The sequence below is a fragment of the Belonocnema kinseyi genome, chromosome 9 (assembly GCF_010883055.1).
Source record: "Belonocnema kinseyi isolate 2016_QV_RU_SX_M_011 chromosome 9, B_treatae_v1, whole genome shotgun sequence".
In the NCBI taxonomy this organism is placed as follows: Eukaryota; Metazoa; Arthropoda; class Insecta; order Hymenoptera; family Cynipidae; genus Belonocnema; species Belonocnema kinseyi.
Window position 1 is genome coordinate 45,935,569 of NC_046665.1, and position 18,061 is coordinate 45,953,629.

Below are 18,061 nucleotides of genomic sequence, written 5' to 3' on the forward strand. Positions count from 1 at the left end.
GTACAAGGTCACTCATGTATTTTACATGGACGATCTTAAGATCTATGCTAAAAACAGAGAGCAACTCCATCTAGCTCTGGGGATTGTCGAACGATATACTAAAGAAATTGGAATGGAATTTGGGTTAGGCAAATGCGCTAAGGCTTATTTGAAGCGAGGAAAACTTAATGGCATCCCTGAAGATCCTGAGATCGTTGATAGAAGCGCCATATGACACCTTTGCGCCGGAGAGACTTATGCATACCTGGTCGTGCCACAGAGCCGCATTCAGGATGTGACATCTATAAAGGATACTCTCCGAACCAGATACAAACGTCTCATCCGACAGATTTAGTCTTACGAACTGTCGGCGAGGAACAAAGTATCTGCAACGAACATGCTTGCCGTCCCGGTACTACTCCATTCATTTGGAGTAGTTCCATGGACGAAGAACGAGCTCAGATCTCTTGATATCGGGACAAGAAAGGTTATACACATGAACAAAAGCATGCATCTTAAGTCTTCCGTTCCGTGACTGTACATCTCACGCCGTTAAGGGGTTCGCGGAATATTGAGACTTGAATGTCTTCACGACAGGATTATTCTGGGGTCAGGAATCACGAAGAAGTGGGCAAAGCAGCGTTTCTGCACAAAGCAGCGGAGGAGGCTGCTGAAGCACTCGGACTTGATTTCAGTATTAAGGGTGAGCAAAATGCATCAAATCTTATCTATCTCAAGTGCTCACTCCTGAAAGCCCGAATTAAGAAAGCACAAGAGAAAAACTTTCGTGAACAGCTGCTCGATAAGAGGATTCACGGTATCTTCCACAGAAATGTGAAGGACCAGTCAATGTCTTGTGAGCCAACGTTTGCTTTCCTTAAATCGCCCGGATTGAATTCTGGTATGGAGGGTTTCATTTTTGTATGCCAAGACGGTGTCATTTCCACCTTAACATACCGTTGTCACATTTTGAGCCAAGACACTTCCAATGATAGCTGCAGGGCGTGTCATGCACACCCCGAGCATTTATAAGGAAGTTTCAACGATTATACCCGGAATATTCTGGTAAATTGATCGTCCTTATCATCGACGGTCTTGCAGGTGCCAAGCTTTCACTTGCTAATGGCCTAAAAAGTATCCCTGCGTGTCAACAATATGCTAGATCACTTGCGGGAAAAATGCAGAAGGCGGTTGTCCTTGGGTCGCTCCGTGTTCTTAGGGTGCACGAGGCCTTTGCTGGATCGTCGTATTGATTCCTTTACAGACTGTAACCACCTATCTCACGGTTGAGAGACGTGGTTGTGGCTGAAATTTTACCGCGATTTCGCTGGAAGCGGCTGCAATTTTCCAGATTAGCACCCGCTCCCGGCGAAATCCAGTATATGCGGCACTTCCCATTCTCGACAATTGACTCAATTTCCCTAGGAGCCTTTAGAGGAGCGATATTAAGGTTAATGTCGTAGGAGTGACAGAGATGGTAATAAATCCCTCTTAGTGCCGCATTGTGCCTTTGAATGTAGGTCGTTCCCGCGTGAGTTGGACAACTAGATAGTATGTGAGCTAAATGCTAGGGGTGTGCATGGCACACCGTGCAGCTATTATCGGGAATGTCTTGGCTCAAAATGTGGGGACGGTATGTTAAGGTGGAAATGACACCGTCTTGGCATGCAAAAATGAAACCCGCCGTACCAGACTTTAATCCGGGCGATTTAAGGAAAGCAAACGTTAGATCACAAGACATTGACTGATCCTTCACATTTCTGTTGAAGATAACGTGCATCCTCTTATCGAGGAGCTGTTCACAAAGTTTTTCTCTTATGCTTTCTTAATCCGGGCTTTCAGGAGTGAGCACTCGAGATAGATAAGATTTAATGCATTTTGCCCACCCCTAATACTGAAGTCAAGTCCGAGTGCTTCAGCAGCCTCCTCCGCTGCTTTGTACAGAAACGCTCCTTTGCCCACTTATTCGTGATTCCTGACCATTTTAAGAAAAGGCTCTCTTCCATTTGCAACTCTATGTGCTGTACCCAGAATAATACTGTTGTGAAGACATTCAAGACTCAATATTCCGCGACCCCCTTGACGGCGTGAGATGTACAGTCGCGGAACGGAAGACTTAAGATGTATGCTTTTGTTCATGTGCATAACCTTTCTTGTCCCGATATCAAGAGATCCGAGCTCGTTCTTCGTCCATGGAACTACTCCAAATGAATAGAGTAGTACCGGGACGGCAAGCATGTTCGTTGCAGATACTTTTTTCCTCGCCGACAGTTCGGAAGACCAAATCTGTCGGATGAGACGTTTGTATTTGGTTCGGAGAGTATCCTTTATAGATGTCACATCCTGAATGCGGCTCTGTGGCACGCCCAGGTATGCATAAGTCTCTCCAGCGCAAAGGTGTCGTATGGCACTTCTATCAACGAGCTCAGGATCTTCAGGGATTCCATTAAGTTTTCCTCGCTTCAAATAAGCCTTGGCGCATTTGTCTAACCCAAATTCCATTCCAATTTCCTTAGTATATCGTTCGACAATCCCCAGAGCTAGATGCAGTTGCTTTCTGTTTTTAGCATAGATCTTAAGATCGTCCATGTAAAATACATGAGTGACCTTGTGATTTTGATCTGCAGGTTGGCCGCACAAGTACCCGTCGGAATGGCGAAGTGCTAGAGATAGTGGCAATAATGTAAGGCAAAAGAGGAGTGGGCTCATGGTGTCGCCCTGAAAGAAACCTCTCTGAAAGGTGACCTTGTTAGTTGTCACACGATTTTTGCCAGATGAGATAGTAAATCTGGTTTTCCAAAGAGGCATCAATCGCTCTATGCACCCAACTATTTGCAGATGAACCTCTAAGATTTCCAAAAGACAGATGATAAGTCTATGGGATGTCGAATTGAAAGCTTTCCGATAATCAATCCAGGCCATCGATAGGTCACGTTGGTAGAATGCTGCATCTTTGCAGACACATCTATCGATGAGCAGGTTCTCCCGACATCCGGCTACGCCTTTCTTTGAGCCTCGTTGTTCATACATTTCTTGCCACACGGGTTCAATTGCCCGAACAATCCTAACATTTAGGATAGCTGTGAATATCTTTTAAAGCGTGTTCAGACAAGTTATTGGCCTATAATTCTTCGGGTCAGTTTTGATACAATCTGGTCCCGGTGCGGAATAGTTCTTCATCCCTCTTAATACTTTTTTTCACCTCCTCGGTAGTGATGGGTGGGCATTCTTTATCAGGTGTTATGAGGGCAACACATAACTCCTTGAAGCTATTTATATTTTCTGAGTCTGCATCCAGTCTATGCTGAACTTCGTAGACTTCTCTCCAAAATACTTCGACCTCCTCTGGTTTGGGTGGGTGTTCGACAGTAACTGGAGGGTCTTGGAAGATTCGAGATGGGTCATAGAGAAACTGTTGATTTTCTCTGACCCACCTCTCCCTTCGCTCTAGACTTCTCTTAGCGTCAGATAGTATCCGTATTCTCTCAACAATATGCTGTCTGATGGTCCGTAGCTTTGACTTGTTAAGTGTGTGATAACGTGTCCGGAGTTCGCGCGCGAACATTCGAACCTTGGCGGTAAAATTCCTGCCAGATGTGATGTAGTCAATTTTACACTGAATGCGGGACGCGTACTGCCTTGCCCAGCCTATCCTTATGGCAAGTTGATGCTTTCGTCTTTTGGTCTTATGATCAGCCTTTGGTTTTGTTTTACGGTTCGCATCGGCCAAAGCTCACGCTGCATTATACACACAATAATTGATAGCCCAGAGGTCGGATTCTCCGGAAAAATGTCCGCGAAGCTCGTCATCCATTTCAGCCAGATCTTTAGGCTTGAGGGAAACCTTGGTGTTGATGTTTCTCCGGGTCGTAAAGCATCGCTCTTCATCTATTAGATGTCTGCCCGCGGTTGGTCTTAGTGTCGCCTCTGGTAGAGTAGGCGTTCCGCTTACATAGCCCCTTTTACGGAGTAGTTCAGCATGGTTTCGCAGACGTTGCTGCGAAAAGTGCAATAGCTCCGGGTGTTTCTTGCAACACAGAGCATGCAGCCGTTCCATATAACCCCGTTCAGGGGCTACATTCGCATCGTAGCACTCTAGCAAGTCTTGATTCAGTCGCTGCGTCCACCCAAAGGTTGCGAGATCCCACCAATCCATCGCATTGAATCCATTTTCATTAGCTCCCCCAGCTCTAGATTGGTCGGCATTCTTGGCCGACCCATTGTCGGGAGCCCTGCGCGTTCTGTTGTTTTGACCCGCACTTACTACAACTATGTTTGGTGTTGTCATTGTTGTTCCCACGAGAAGTTAGGGAAAAGGGTTCGTCCATTCTTGTAGAGCCCCGCATGCAAGGATAAGGCTGCGTACTCTGAGAGGTCGCCCGGTATCCCAGAGTCAACGTTCTAGACACCTCACCCAGGTGCCACTCAGCTTTCGGCACGGTTTTCACACCTCCGCTTGGGGGTTAATTCCTTCGGGACCACCCCTCGACAATTGTCCGCGACTGCCTATTTATTTTTGTAACCATATGCAGCAGAAACCCTTGGTACAGGGACCCTCTATCCGCAGCCCGAGGACGCGTTTGGTGGCGTTGTCATAGGCCCTTCGGTTTGATTCGAGAGGAATCAAATATATATAAGTTCTTTTTATAGATCCATAAAATGGAAAGTCTGTTTAGTATAAAAGGATTTTTTTATATTAAAAATCCAAAAATTCAAATTGAGCTCATGCCTTTTTTCAAAAAAAAGTTTTTTAAATTACACTTTTAGTAAATTTCCATTCGGTGAATATGCTGAGAGGTAAGACTTTTTCAATAAAACGTGTTCGCCGGATAACAAGTTTATTCGATTCTTTAGCAACATATTCTTAACAGCAATAATTCTTTTGTACTTACACTGGTCCCAAAATCTAAAAAAATATAATGGGCGTACGAAGAGAAAGTGGATATAGATATGAAGGGTCAAGGGGCAAAGCTATCAAAATCCGCTTTTTAAATTCGAAACATTATTCGTAACTTAGCCCTACCTAGCGATGCAATATCAATGTCGAAATATGAATAATATCTATATTTTTAAACCCGATAAATCGATATTTGATATCGATATCTCCATTCCTGATAAAACTTTATCTTAAACATCTATAAAAATATGTACCCCCTCGCTCACTCTTAATTGTTTTTAGTATTAAAATATTGATATTTTCCAGTATATATTTGCCATATTTTCCAGTAAATTTCCCAATGGGTAAATATATATCTCGATCTTACTGATTCACTGGCCATCATGGAAAATTTCACGTTTAATCAGTGATATATTACTGATTGTAGGTGAAATTTTCAGTGAAGTGATACCAGTGACCCACTTCTAGCTAGTTCAACCAGTAAATCTCACTGGTTCAGTTTAATAAAATACTGTCAATGTGCTTCAAAATTAAAATAATAGAAAAAAATATCGCTGCTAGTTACGTGTTCTGCAGATATAACGGGGAATGTCGATTGAAGTCCATACTATTCTTGCAATTTTCCTTGATATTAATTATTATATTATACCATTAAGCTATTTTCCTTTCGGGGTAACCTTTTTTGTATTTATGAGTGCTGTGTAAATGACCAAAACTTTTAAATCGTTATTGTGGATAATCTCAAAAAATGGGCACTCTGTTCGTTTTTCCCCTTGACCAGTCATATTTCACATTCTCAGCTAGAACGTATCCTTTATTAAGCAATTCCTATTTCATAATCTATTGGCTATTGAAGGTTTGATGTAAGTTCCGTTGAAAGCTTATTTCATTTGATAAAAGTCATGTGTATACATATTTACGCTATCTTTTACCCGAAACGAACGATATCGAAAAATGGAATATAGTTAAATAATTAAATATTAAATATTAAAACGTAATATTACAAAATATTATATAAACATAAATAATTATTTGTAATCTGCATTTTTAGAAAACTAGCCGTTATTTTGTAATTTTTAATATTTTTTCAAAATTTTCCCTGAATTTTGAAAAAAAAATTTAATTCTTTACGAAAATAAAAATTTTTAATTAAATATCCTAATTTGTTAAAAAAAATTAAATTCAAAATAAATTTAACTCCCGGTTTTTAAAAATTGTCTTCTAAAAAATGTAAAGATAATAGGTTTGCTCGTTTTGAAAATAAGAACAAGTAAGCTTGAAGGCGTTGCCTATTTTCATGATTTGCTAGCATTTTTTTGAAGAAAATATATGATTTGCTATAACATTTATCCCCTGGTATAAAGAAGAGGATGTACTGTTTTAACCAGAGCATGATGAGATATAAAATGCTACATAAGTAATTACCAATTACGAAGGAGGTACGGAAACCATCATCGATAAGAAACTTTTAACCATAACATTAAACTGAAAGTCTTTGATCGTTTGGTAATGTCCGATGAACAAATTAGAGTACCTAATAATTGAATAAAACAATAAGTAATTGAATTTCATTATGTTATGTTTGAAGAAATAGAACACAAAAGCATAATCTGCTGTTGAATATAGTCGAGGCAAATAATAAAGTAACGAAAAATGAAACGTGCAATATTACATTTTTTTAAAAGTAGGTTTCAATTTTATGAAAGAGTACTGGACGTGTACAATGCAAGATTTCTATGTATGTAAATGTCAACAAAAGATTTATTTACTTTTCGCAAACACGAATTAGCCAATATTGTTTTATGATTGTTTCAGTCGTTCTCGAAAAACTGATCGCCGATATAGCAGATCTAGCAGTGCAAGCGAATGCTCGAATATGAGTAGTGAAATTCATTGTTTCTCTTCCACGACTTCTACGCCATCACTTTCTAGAAATAGTAGCAACGAGTGCATCAGCAAGAGCCCTAAAATTACAGACATCTTATCAGGTATATATAACTATTCAATTTTTGAAAAATTGCAATTGTTAGTACCGGCAAACTGGACAATTTCGGACATTTGGGGTAAATTCTGACATTCCAAAAATCATAGTTGGAATTACTTAAGGTGGATTCCAGATTCTTGAAACAGTTTTGAGTAATTTATTCTATTAGTTTAGTTCTAACAATTTCAAATTTAATTATTCCAAATTTTAACATGTTCAATTTTTAAATTTTGAAAACAAAAAGCTTTCTTTGTACAGAAATATTTAATTTAATTTTCTTTGGCTTGAATAAGCTTGAGACTGACCGTCCGAAGAAAGCTAAAAAATTTGAATACCTTAGGAAAGCTTTTACCTATATTATATTATTTAAAGCAGGTGCATAAACTCAGTTTTAATAAGTTTCTTTTTAGAAATTTCCCCCGTTCAGAACCTCCTCTGTCGAAACTAGCCTTAATACGAATTTAAGTTTTAATTTTAGTTGAATTATAATTTTAATTTGAAAACAGAAAATAAAAAATAGAAGTTTAATTTTAGTTATGGTAAAGTACCTAATGTCCCGTGCATCGTAGACGAAAGTCGTACTTACTCGCTAAATCTGAATAAGTTAAATTTAACTAATTAGCAGTCCAACTAAAATAATTATAGAAGCAAGAACTCAATAACTGATAATTGCTTAAAAATAACTAATCGAATTGGTTACTTTCGTCTAACTAATTCAATTAGTCAAACGCTAGACGTGGCGCGCCACCTGTCGCCATGGCGGACGGTGACAAAACTACTCATTCTTTAGCCAAAAATCTACCAATTTTTTAGCCAAAATTTACTTATTGATTAGTCAAAAATGAGACGCTTTCTAAGAGACGCGAAAGTTCGTGACGCAAATGCTTATTTCTAAGACATCACTTTAAATCGTTTTTTAAATTGCAAGATAAGATTTATTTTTAAAGCGTGGCATTTACCGCAGCGAAAAAAACTAGTAATTAAATAACAAAAGTACAAACTAGAGGCCCTTTTTTAAAAGAAAAAATCCCCTATTTTCCTTATAATTAAGCTGGTGAAGCACTGTAATCCTTGTTTCACTATAAAAAACTGAAGCAAGTTTCTCATATATGTATATTCATTACACAATCACTATTTCTTCGTTTTAATCGAAAAGTCCGGATTACTTCTTGTGAATTTCCGTGATAGCCAGTGTCTTCTTTGAAATTCACTATCTCGCCTATTCTTGAAAGTATGTTTGAGAAACAAAATATTCTTCTCTTTTCCTGCGTCAAGAACTTGACAGTGGTTATACTGAGAAGTTCACTGACGAATTCGTAGTTCTTAGAAATAACTAATACAAATTAGCCATTTTTTAAAATAATTTTATTGGCAAGGTACAAACAATGGCCCTTTTAATAATTCAATACTTAAAACCTTGAAAGCAATTAATTTCTCAGTCAAAATTGAGTGTAGTGGTTAAAATAGTTAAATTTTAACTAATTCAGATTTAGCGAGTACATAATTTGAAGTACAATTAATTTACAGCAAATCTACAAGAAAAACATGTTCTCTCATACATCGAAAATTATATTATCCCCAAAAATAATATTTTTCATGAAACTTCTTCAGGTATCGAGTTTTTTCGAAATAACTTACTTTGGGTGAGCTTCTTTTAAAAGGTTGTTAATTACAAAACTGAGAGAAAACAAAAACCTAAAAGTGTATTTTTTTTTAATTTTCTTCAACAAAAATTTAACTTTTTGGTCCTATAAGATTTTCAGATAAAAATCAGTGAAAAATCAGAAAAAATTTATAAATTAATCTGAATTTTCCAAATACAAAGGCTATCGAATTATGTAAAGAATCATAAGCTAAAATTATCCCAAATTCTGAGTTTTCCGACACGTACATTCCAAAGCATCCAAATTTAAATTTGGGACGTTAGAATTTTTTAAAAGGCTGAATTGGAAATCGTGCACATTTACGGAGAAACTACGTGAGTAAAAGACAAAAATTACCATTTTTAAATTATTCTTATTTAAAAAAATTTAATATGTAGAAGAATTTTAATTTTTGTTTTATGATTCAGAAAGATTCAAAGTTTTTAGTTTTTGTCATTTACTTTCAATGATTTAAAATCTGCAGGTCTGAACTAAATGTTTAAGTATTTAATCTTCAAACAACATTAATTGCTCCTTTCAGGCAATTTCTTTTAAGTTCTGAACTTGAATCAAGAAATACGCTTTTAATTCAAAAACGAACACTTCATTTTTGAAAGCTATGTTTAATAAAACATACTTTCATGAAGTTAGATATATAAATTAATTTATGTAAATTAGGAGCAAAAGCTGAAGCTCTCAGTAAGTTATTTTGCAACAAATTTCAATCAATTTTTTTTACTTTCTCGTCCCTTTTTATAAAATATTGCACCTCCTCTTTATGTCGCATCATATTCATCATCCATTTTCTTAAATTTCTTGCGCCTGTACCGGAAGTGAAAGCATATTAAAGATGGAAGATCAATCGAAGCATAATTTTCTACAACTATCGCACGATTGGCGGAAATTGGTGGGGATTAATGAGAAAATATGTTCAATTTACAGAGAGGAAGAGCTCGATCAGCTCAAAGGTGGAAAATGAAAAGGGGATAAAGGCAGTTAGTACCGGGACCAAGTAAGTAGGACGAATTGATCGAACCTGCTCGATTGAAAGTTAATCATATACACATGACAACCATGGTTAGATAATAAAATTCAATTTTTTTATGTAATCTATATTCTTTAGTCTGAAAATAAAATTCCTTTCAAATTATATAAAAGAGAATAATGAAAAATAGTAGGTAAAATTAAAATTAGAAGTAAAGAGCTGGTTGTTATAAATGCTTAAGGGATAATTTAGTTTAATCATTAGGAATTTACAGCTATAGCCTAAACTTTCTTAAGTTTAAAGCACTTTGTTGACAAATCGTAACTCTTCCACAAACTGTCTCGCTGAATTTCCTTTAAAGTCGTAAACTAATATTATATCACTTGAAACTAGAACTAAATGGTAAAATGTTATTTGATTTTTAAATTTATTACGTGCTAAATCATCTGAAATTAACGATACTTAAATAAAAATCAAAACATCTTTTTCATGTAAAAATGGTTTATCTGAACCGATAAACTTTTTAGCAATGTCTATAAACTGTAAAATTAATAATCTAAACGAATATTTCTTCAATATTTCATTTATATTAAATAGAATTAAATTAATAAATAATGACAGTTCGTGGTTATTTTTGTCAAAACAAATTCTGAAAGTATTCTCGTAATTTTATTTCTAAAAAACGAGTTATGAGATAAATTTTTCCTCTGAGAACATGTATTTCATTATTCTCTGAAAATAACTGACTTCCGGGACTAAAATTCTTTTCTTTTCAGCGGTCTCAGGCCACCACCGCCTCCTCCTCCTCCCCCTCCACCGGATATTGAGGAGGTCTTTGTCATTCAGACGAAGATTCTCGAATGTAATAATCGACAAGAAAAAAAGGATTTTAGTGATTTGAATGGACTCGATAAAAGCGAAACTTCGAGCCTTTCTTCTGGTAACGTATTTTTATAATTTTATCTGAAAAAGTTAATTTTGTATAATTTTAAGTTGATTCTTTTCTAAGTGTAAAAGAAAGAAACTTGTTGAATATTTTTATCTTGAATGACTTCAAATCCAAAATTTTAAAAGATTTTAATGTGGGAGCCTTCCAATTTATTTGATTTAATTTAATGTATAGTTCTCCTGCACTTGAGGATAATTAAATTTCTAAGCACTTGAATTCAGTAGTGTTCAAATGTTAAAAAAAAAATTTTGAAGGGTTTAATTTATTAATAATTTGCTTTTTTTGATCAAACTTCTGGCCTTCGCAATTTATAATCTTCTTTAAAGTTGGTTTATTTTTAAAGAATATCCCCATTAACATAAAAAGAAGAATCCCCATTGTTTCTTAATTTCAATTTTTTAATTCCTCTAAATTAATAAGTTATATCTTTTTTAAAGCCTCGATAACAACTTTCATTGTAGTAAAAGCCTGAAACCATGTTATCCTCTAATGATTCACAATACTAAAGCCTAATCTTTATTGCCACAAGATAAGCAACGCTTCACTAGTTCAACCCTTCACTGCACAATTTAGTACGCTAGTTTCATTCATTCGTGCGGAAATGTGAAATCTACCAATTCATTAAAATCACTTTTGCAATATTAATTATTATCGTCAATATAAAAAAGAAAAATCCAATCGATATTATATGGAGTTAAATACATCAAGTAAGTAATCAATAAAAATTTCGCAATTATCTCTAAATCTCCAGAATTCATAATCAAGAAAAAGAGAAAATAAAAGTTGCTTTTTGATTCTAATGTGAATATCTTTAAAATTCAAAGCATCGAAAATTGGAAGCGTTTATTCCATCTAGCTTTTTTATGTAATAATTCTGAAAGACTCGAAATTGATATGTTTACAAAAGGGTCAAAGTTGCTTATTTGGCAGTATTTAATGAAAAATATTTTTTCAAGTTTACATTAGAAAAATTCTCTCCGTGGTTAGTTTAAAACAAACCTTTTTAAAAAAAAAAAAAACTTGGTTAAGGGGGAACACCACTGTGAAAGCGTGAGAATTATGTGATTTTCATGAACTTTTTTTGTAGGTAGAAATAATTATTTGAGGATCAGACAGATAATCATTTATTTAACATATATTCAGCTATATTTACACAAAAATTTTTATTAAAAAATATTAAAAATTGCATTAGTTATATACATGAATGTAATGACTAATTAAACAATGACCCCTCCTGGTGGCAACGATACAGCAGTAAAAAATCACCTGAAAGCAAAAAACCAAAAATTTGATTAATCTGTACAACAATCACTATCGGTGTACGTAGCGGTTTATTTTATTTTATTTTTTGAGAAAATGGCGCCGGTTTGAAAAATTAGTTCAATTTTTGACCCACTTTTTTTAAAGGGCTTGAAAAAATATTGATTTAAAAATTTTTTAAAAACGGCTACGTTTTCGAGAAATCAATGTCACTGTGTTAAAGAAAGTCGTTTTGAAAAAAAGGCGTTAAGTTTTCATTCCATGTGAGAGAGCACTAGTTGAAATAATATGTGAAATATAAATACTTACATTAAAATGTCTATTTCTGGGCCACATGATGGTTCATCTTTAGTATTTTCAGCATTGTTTTGACCTTTTCTTATATTTTTGGTTATGTATTAGTAGCGGCTAATACAAAGGGAAGCGTTGTAACTCTCTACCTGCACTTGTTGTCACAGTGGTGTTTCCCCTTAATGCAATTTTGAATTTTTAAACTAATTTGAAATGAAAATTGAGAAAGATTCCAATTTATAATTCTTGGGAACAATAGCTTACTGACTTTTCTCTTGCAAGATATAAAATACGAAATTTTTTTTTTAAACCAAAATTTGGATAAAAAATAAAAACAAGTGTTCTTCAAACCTTTTAAACTGAAATATCTATAATTTAATCCTAGGCTTTATTAAAATGCAAGAAAAACAAAATAAAATGGGCTATCAAAGCTGGAAAAGCTTAAATTAATCAAATTAAAACAAAAGTATTATTTATAAAAAGAAGAAGAATTATTTCCCTGTTACAAATTTCTAAAGTTAGGTTTTTAAAAAAATGCTTTTCAGGTAAATATTGGTGGAGATTGGAGCGTTTGCAGCGCTTCCGCGTATTACGAAATCAGTTTTTATAAAAGAATGAATGCCAAGAATTTAATTTCCCAATGAATTTCTAATCCTGAAAAGTTTAAAGGACATGAGACAGAAAAGATTACATTTTTACGGTATCTACTTACTGTATAAATTTGTTATATGAAATCAATGTTAAAGATTTTATATCTTTGATTTTGGAAATTACTAATTTAATTTCTAAAAACGCTTTCTTTTGAATTTTACAATTCAAAAGATTTCAATTTTAGAATATTGATCTATAGGATTTTTAATTTGCTGGAAACTTTGGTTAGAAATCGAAATCTAGCAGAATTTAGAAGGTTCAAATAAGTCATATTTTGAAGATTCGATTTGACTTTTGGCTCCATTTTTCCAAAGAAAACGAGTGATTTTGATGTAAAAAATGTAATAATCTGAGAAAATTAGGCCGGTTTAATGCACATTTAAATTATTGTATATTTGGACAAATGAAATGTTCGAAGCGTGTCCAAATTTGTATTTAATATATAAACAGTTAAATCATTAAAGTTTGGAATTTAAGTTCGAAGAAAATGTTAGATGTTTCAGGAGTGAAGATAATAGTTTGGTTAATTATCAATATTAATTAGGAATTAGTATGGTAAAAGTAAATAACATTTAGTTCATTTTAATAATATTTAATATCATTTTTAAGTTCAAACCATCAAAGATTCCGCAACCATGAAAATTTTTGAATAATTCTACGTCCTAGCTTGCATATACAACAATAATCTTGCAATATATATTTAATTTATAAAATGGCCAATGACCTTTCTCTTCCAGTGTATAAAAAATGCTCAAATGATTTTCAATAATGAAGAGTATTTCAAAATACAGTCAATAAAATTTTTAAGATTTGGAATTTGAAGGCGATTTTGTATGTGTGAAAAGTGAAGTTAATAGTTTGGCTAATTAGCAATATAGTGAGCAAGATTTAGGGTGATGATTTGATGATGGCTTTTAATTGGGCCGTTAGTGGGCGAATATGGATGAGGCTACAAATAGTTATTACTAGACCATGGCGCTCAGCGGGCATATAATATACTTACCTAGATTTCACTTGCACACATTACATATCCTCCCTCCATAGACTTATAATAATCGCGACTATCCCTACTCTGTCGCGGAACAGCGGCCAACAAGTCTGATGCATCCTGCGACCAGGCGGAAGTCAGTCCTGCCAGTTCTTCAGTTGAGACCGAAGAAATTAAGACCTCCCAGGTGTCACACCTGGTGAACAAACACATGGTGCTACCCTTCATACCGCCCACGTTCTCCAATGCTGCAGACTCCAACACCCTCCTGAAACCTTCAGAGTACCTCAAGAGCATCTGCAAGATTCCTCAGAAGAAGAGTCTCGCCAAAGCAAGGTCAGTGGTCAGTCCAGAGGTTTCTCTGAAAGCCCGTACCCCACAAGGGTGACACGGAAAAACGAATCGCGTCACATTTGACCGATTTTCAGAACAGACAAAAAAGTTCCATAAAATCTAGTTTTCTATTTGACGCGAAACTGAGCATTTTGTCAAGTCCATTAGATGCTGAATGAAGGCGCTAAGAGTTTGATTTAAAAAAAGTAAACCAGTTATAAGTAGGTGAGCGCGATAGCTTGTGTTTTAAATTTAGGACACTATTTTTTACGACTTTGAATGGTAATTAAGAAATCGATTTTGCTATTTAATTAAAAACTGAGAATTTTATCTCAAGAATATTAGGGTCCGTGCATAAATTACGTAAAGTCTTTTATGTGTGTTTAGAGGGGGGGGGAGGGTAGGCATTTTCCTATGCTCTCTTAGATCGAGTGGGAAAAGCAGTGGTCAAAGACATTACTTACGTAAGATATTACGTAAAAATTAGGTACAAAATTAAACTTTTTGGTCGAAAATTCAACTACTTTGTTCCAATTTTTTTTAGTTGAAGGTCCATAATTTTAGTTGAAAATTAATTTCTTGGGTCAAAAATGTAACTTTGTTGTTAAAAATTATTTTTTTTCTAACTGAAAACTTAATAATTCTATTTTTAATTAGAAATTTATTCTTTTTGTTTAGACATAAATTTTTTTTACTCAAAATTTTAGCATTAATTTTTAAATAGAAAATTGATCTTTTTTAGTTGATAAATCAACTTTTCGGTTAGAAATTGATATATTTTATTAAAAATTCCATTTTTTGGCAGAAAATCAATCTTCTGGTTCTAAAATGTAGCTTTTGGTAAGAAATGTATGTATTGTGAAAAAAAACACATTTTTATTGAAAATTTGCCTAATTTAGATGAATTAACATTTTTTTTTTAAAGATTTTTTGGTTAAAATATGAAATATTACATTAGTCGTTGATAATTTATCATCCATAGTTTTAAATTGCAATAATTGGTTGAAACTTTAATCATCTTGTTCAAAAATTAACATATTCATTACAAATTAATTCTTTTTGGTAGAAATAAAAGCTTGTTTCAAAAGATTCATTTTTATTGTATGTGATTTTCAAATCTGCCGCTGTTTATAAAAATACTTCGAAAATTGTATTTAAAAAAATGTCTACGCCACACAAATGGTTTAAACTTCAAATTGCAAATATTCATAACATCGCAGGCCACTTTTTCTCTCAAATCGAAAAAATACATGTTGCATAATTTATTCTAAAAAACAGCATGATTCTGTTCAAAGTTTAATTAAATATAAGACTTGTGTGTTTTTTATTGTACGTTTTATACGTAAATGCAATTTCTAAAAGAAATTAATCCATCAAAACTCTCTAGCGACCTAATTTTTCTTTTACTGTTTTTAAACTAAAAATTAATGGTTTCTTTTAGTTGATAAGGTTACTTGAATTTCGTATCGGGTAATACGCTGTTTAAAAAAATAGCAGCTGACTCCTATAAAATCTCAACGGTTCAGACCTCCTTTTTTCACAGATATAAAAAATCGCACTTTAATGGAGTAATGCACTTTTTTAAATTGATCAATTTTTTATTCAACTTGAACGATGCAATTGGTTATATTTGCGCTATCTACCTTACCTTAATATAATAGTAAGCTGCTGCATTTTCTGAATTTAAATGTATTATAGTTACATAGATTTTTTTAATACAATTGGCTATCTAAATATTTAATATTGAATTAGAACAAATTATTAATAATTGTTAATAGTTTGAACAAGTTTTCTAAATATATTAATTACTTATTTAGAATTTACATTCATGCAAAATTTTCTTTTCTGCGGAATCATTTCTTTTAATCTTTAGGATAAAATTTGTAGACGATAAACTGCCATGCACCAATTTTAGTATTGTTATAAAAAATTTTAATGAAAAAATTCACTTATTTGGAATTTCTATGTATAGATTTTTTTTATTTTGTGGAACCATTTCCTTTCATTGGAAGAACAAACTTGTACACAATAGACTGCCATCCAGTAACGTTTATCATTGTTCTAATTAATTTTTAAAAAATTCACTTATTTGGCTTTTCTATGCATAGATCGTTTTTCTTTTCTACGGAATCATTTATTTTTATTTGAAGAATTCAAATTCTGCAGAATAATTGAACACCCAACCACTTTTGTCACTTTTATCAACCATTTTTATGCACATATTCACTTATATACATATTTACATATTTACTGTCACTGCTATTATTTATATTACTGTGAAAACTCATTTCATATCAATTTTATCAAACGCCAAGGTTACATGCATGAAACCTTTTTCTCATCTATCAAAATTCTGAGAGCCAAAGAGTAAATGTTTATAGAAAATATTTATGACTATAAAAAATGTTTTTCAATGACAATATGTTGTGCACAAGTTATGTTCTTCAAATAAAAAGGAATGATTCCGCAAAAAAAAAATCCATGAAATAAATTGCGCAATAAGTGAATCTGTTTATAGATATTGTTTATAACAATCACAAATGTCATTCGATGTCAGTCTACTATGTATAAGTTTTGTTATTTAGACGAAAAAAATATTCCAGAGAGAAGAAACATTTTCCACATATAATATGCCAAATAAGTAAATATGTTTATAGATAGATAAACGTTTATTTTTCGGCCTTCTGGCCTTGAGAAATTGACTTGCTTACACTTCCATTTTTTTTACAAAATTTTCTTACAACTATTTCTTACAAAGTACAATAGATGCACAACTTATAGCTAATCCGCTCGTTTCTATAGCCTAACCTTCCCCGCTGCGCCTCGCCTCGCACGCATTTCGCTCTTTTATTGCTATGCCTCGCATTACGAGCCTCTGTCTCCGCGGCTAATGTCTAATACCTAACTACTATTTACAATATTTACATTCTTCTTAAATCTAATTCCTCTCCTATTTACAATCTTTCCTTCTCCATTCCTCTTCTCCTTCCTTCTCTTTTCTTCCATCTTACCCAACACCCCCTTCACCCATGCTACTGCCCTTTTGTCCCCCCTTTCATGCAACAATACCATCACGCTCATCTTACTCCTTTCCACCTCTTCACACTCCTCCAACCAGCGCTCAACTTTTGCATCCCCTTTCCCGCACAGTTCACACATTCTCTTCTCTCTAGAAAGCCAAAACCTATTGTAACCTTCCATGCAACCGCATCTCATTCTCGCTATAAGTCTCTGTCTACCTTGCTCTCCTTTCTCACACAAATATTGCGCTCTCTCCCTTGGCATAATCGACACATAATTCCCGTTAAACCTTGACTCTCTCATCCTCTCCTCTCCTTCTGCCTTCTCTTTCTCCATGCCATTCTTTTTAACCAATTCATACACCTTCGTGTATTCCTTGCAACCCCAGTGTCCACTTTACATACCTCTCCTGCATCCTATTTACCTCCTCACTTACCTTACAACCCTACACCTTCACTCCGTAAAATAAGACTCTCATCACTAGCGAATCAAACAATTTCATTCTCTTTACAAAATTGCGAACAACCTCTCCCTCAGCCTCCACACCTGCCTCATCACCACATTTGCCCTTCTCACCCTCTCTTTTATATGACCATCCACTTCCCCATTCCTTCGAAGCAGGGAGCCCAAGTACACATACTCTTTCACCTCCTGTACCGATTTTCCCTTCCACTTTCACTCCTCTCTCCTATCTCTCCCACCTCCCTTCCTGAACACCATAACCTTCGACTTGTCCGCATTTAACTCTAGCTTATTTTTGTCCAAGTATCTTCTCAACCTCTTCATCATCTCCTTTAAAAACTCTTAGCTCTTTGCCAGCAGCACTATGTCATCTGCATATGCTAGTGACCATATCCTGACTCCTCCTACCCTAACTCCTCCTACCACTCCGGCCGCTGGCTTACTTTCCATATCCGCGATCACAATTGCAAAAAGCGTTGGGCTAAGCGGGCACGCTTGCCTCACCCCCCTATCCATCCAGAATCCCTCAGAGATTCCCTCCCCTCCTCTCACCCTATCTTTCGTCTCCTCATATACCTCCCTTATCCTCTCGATCAGGCCCCTCTTCACTCCCCTCTC

At 34.5% G+C, this 18,061-nt stretch overlaps 1 protein-coding gene across 3 annotated transcripts in view; it reads left to right on the forward strand.

The window, feature by feature from the left end:
- Positions 1–18,061, forward strand: part of LOC117180298 (uncharacterized protein DDB_G0284459) — a 107,441-nt gene that overhangs the window by 72,098 nt on the left and 17,282 nt on the right. For all 3 annotated transcript variants that reach the window (XM_033372715.1, XM_033372716.1, XM_033372717.1), the window contains exons 5-8: positions 6,692–6,864; positions 9,446–9,515; positions 10,265–10,428; positions 13,726–13,963. In XM_033372715.1, the coding sequence (XP_033228606.1) occupies positions 6,692–6,864; positions 9,446–9,515; positions 10,265–10,428; positions 13,726–13,963 (645 nt within the window). The remainder of the gene's footprint in view (positions 1–6,691; positions 6,865–9,445; positions 9,516–10,264; positions 10,429–13,725; positions 13,964–18,061) is intronic.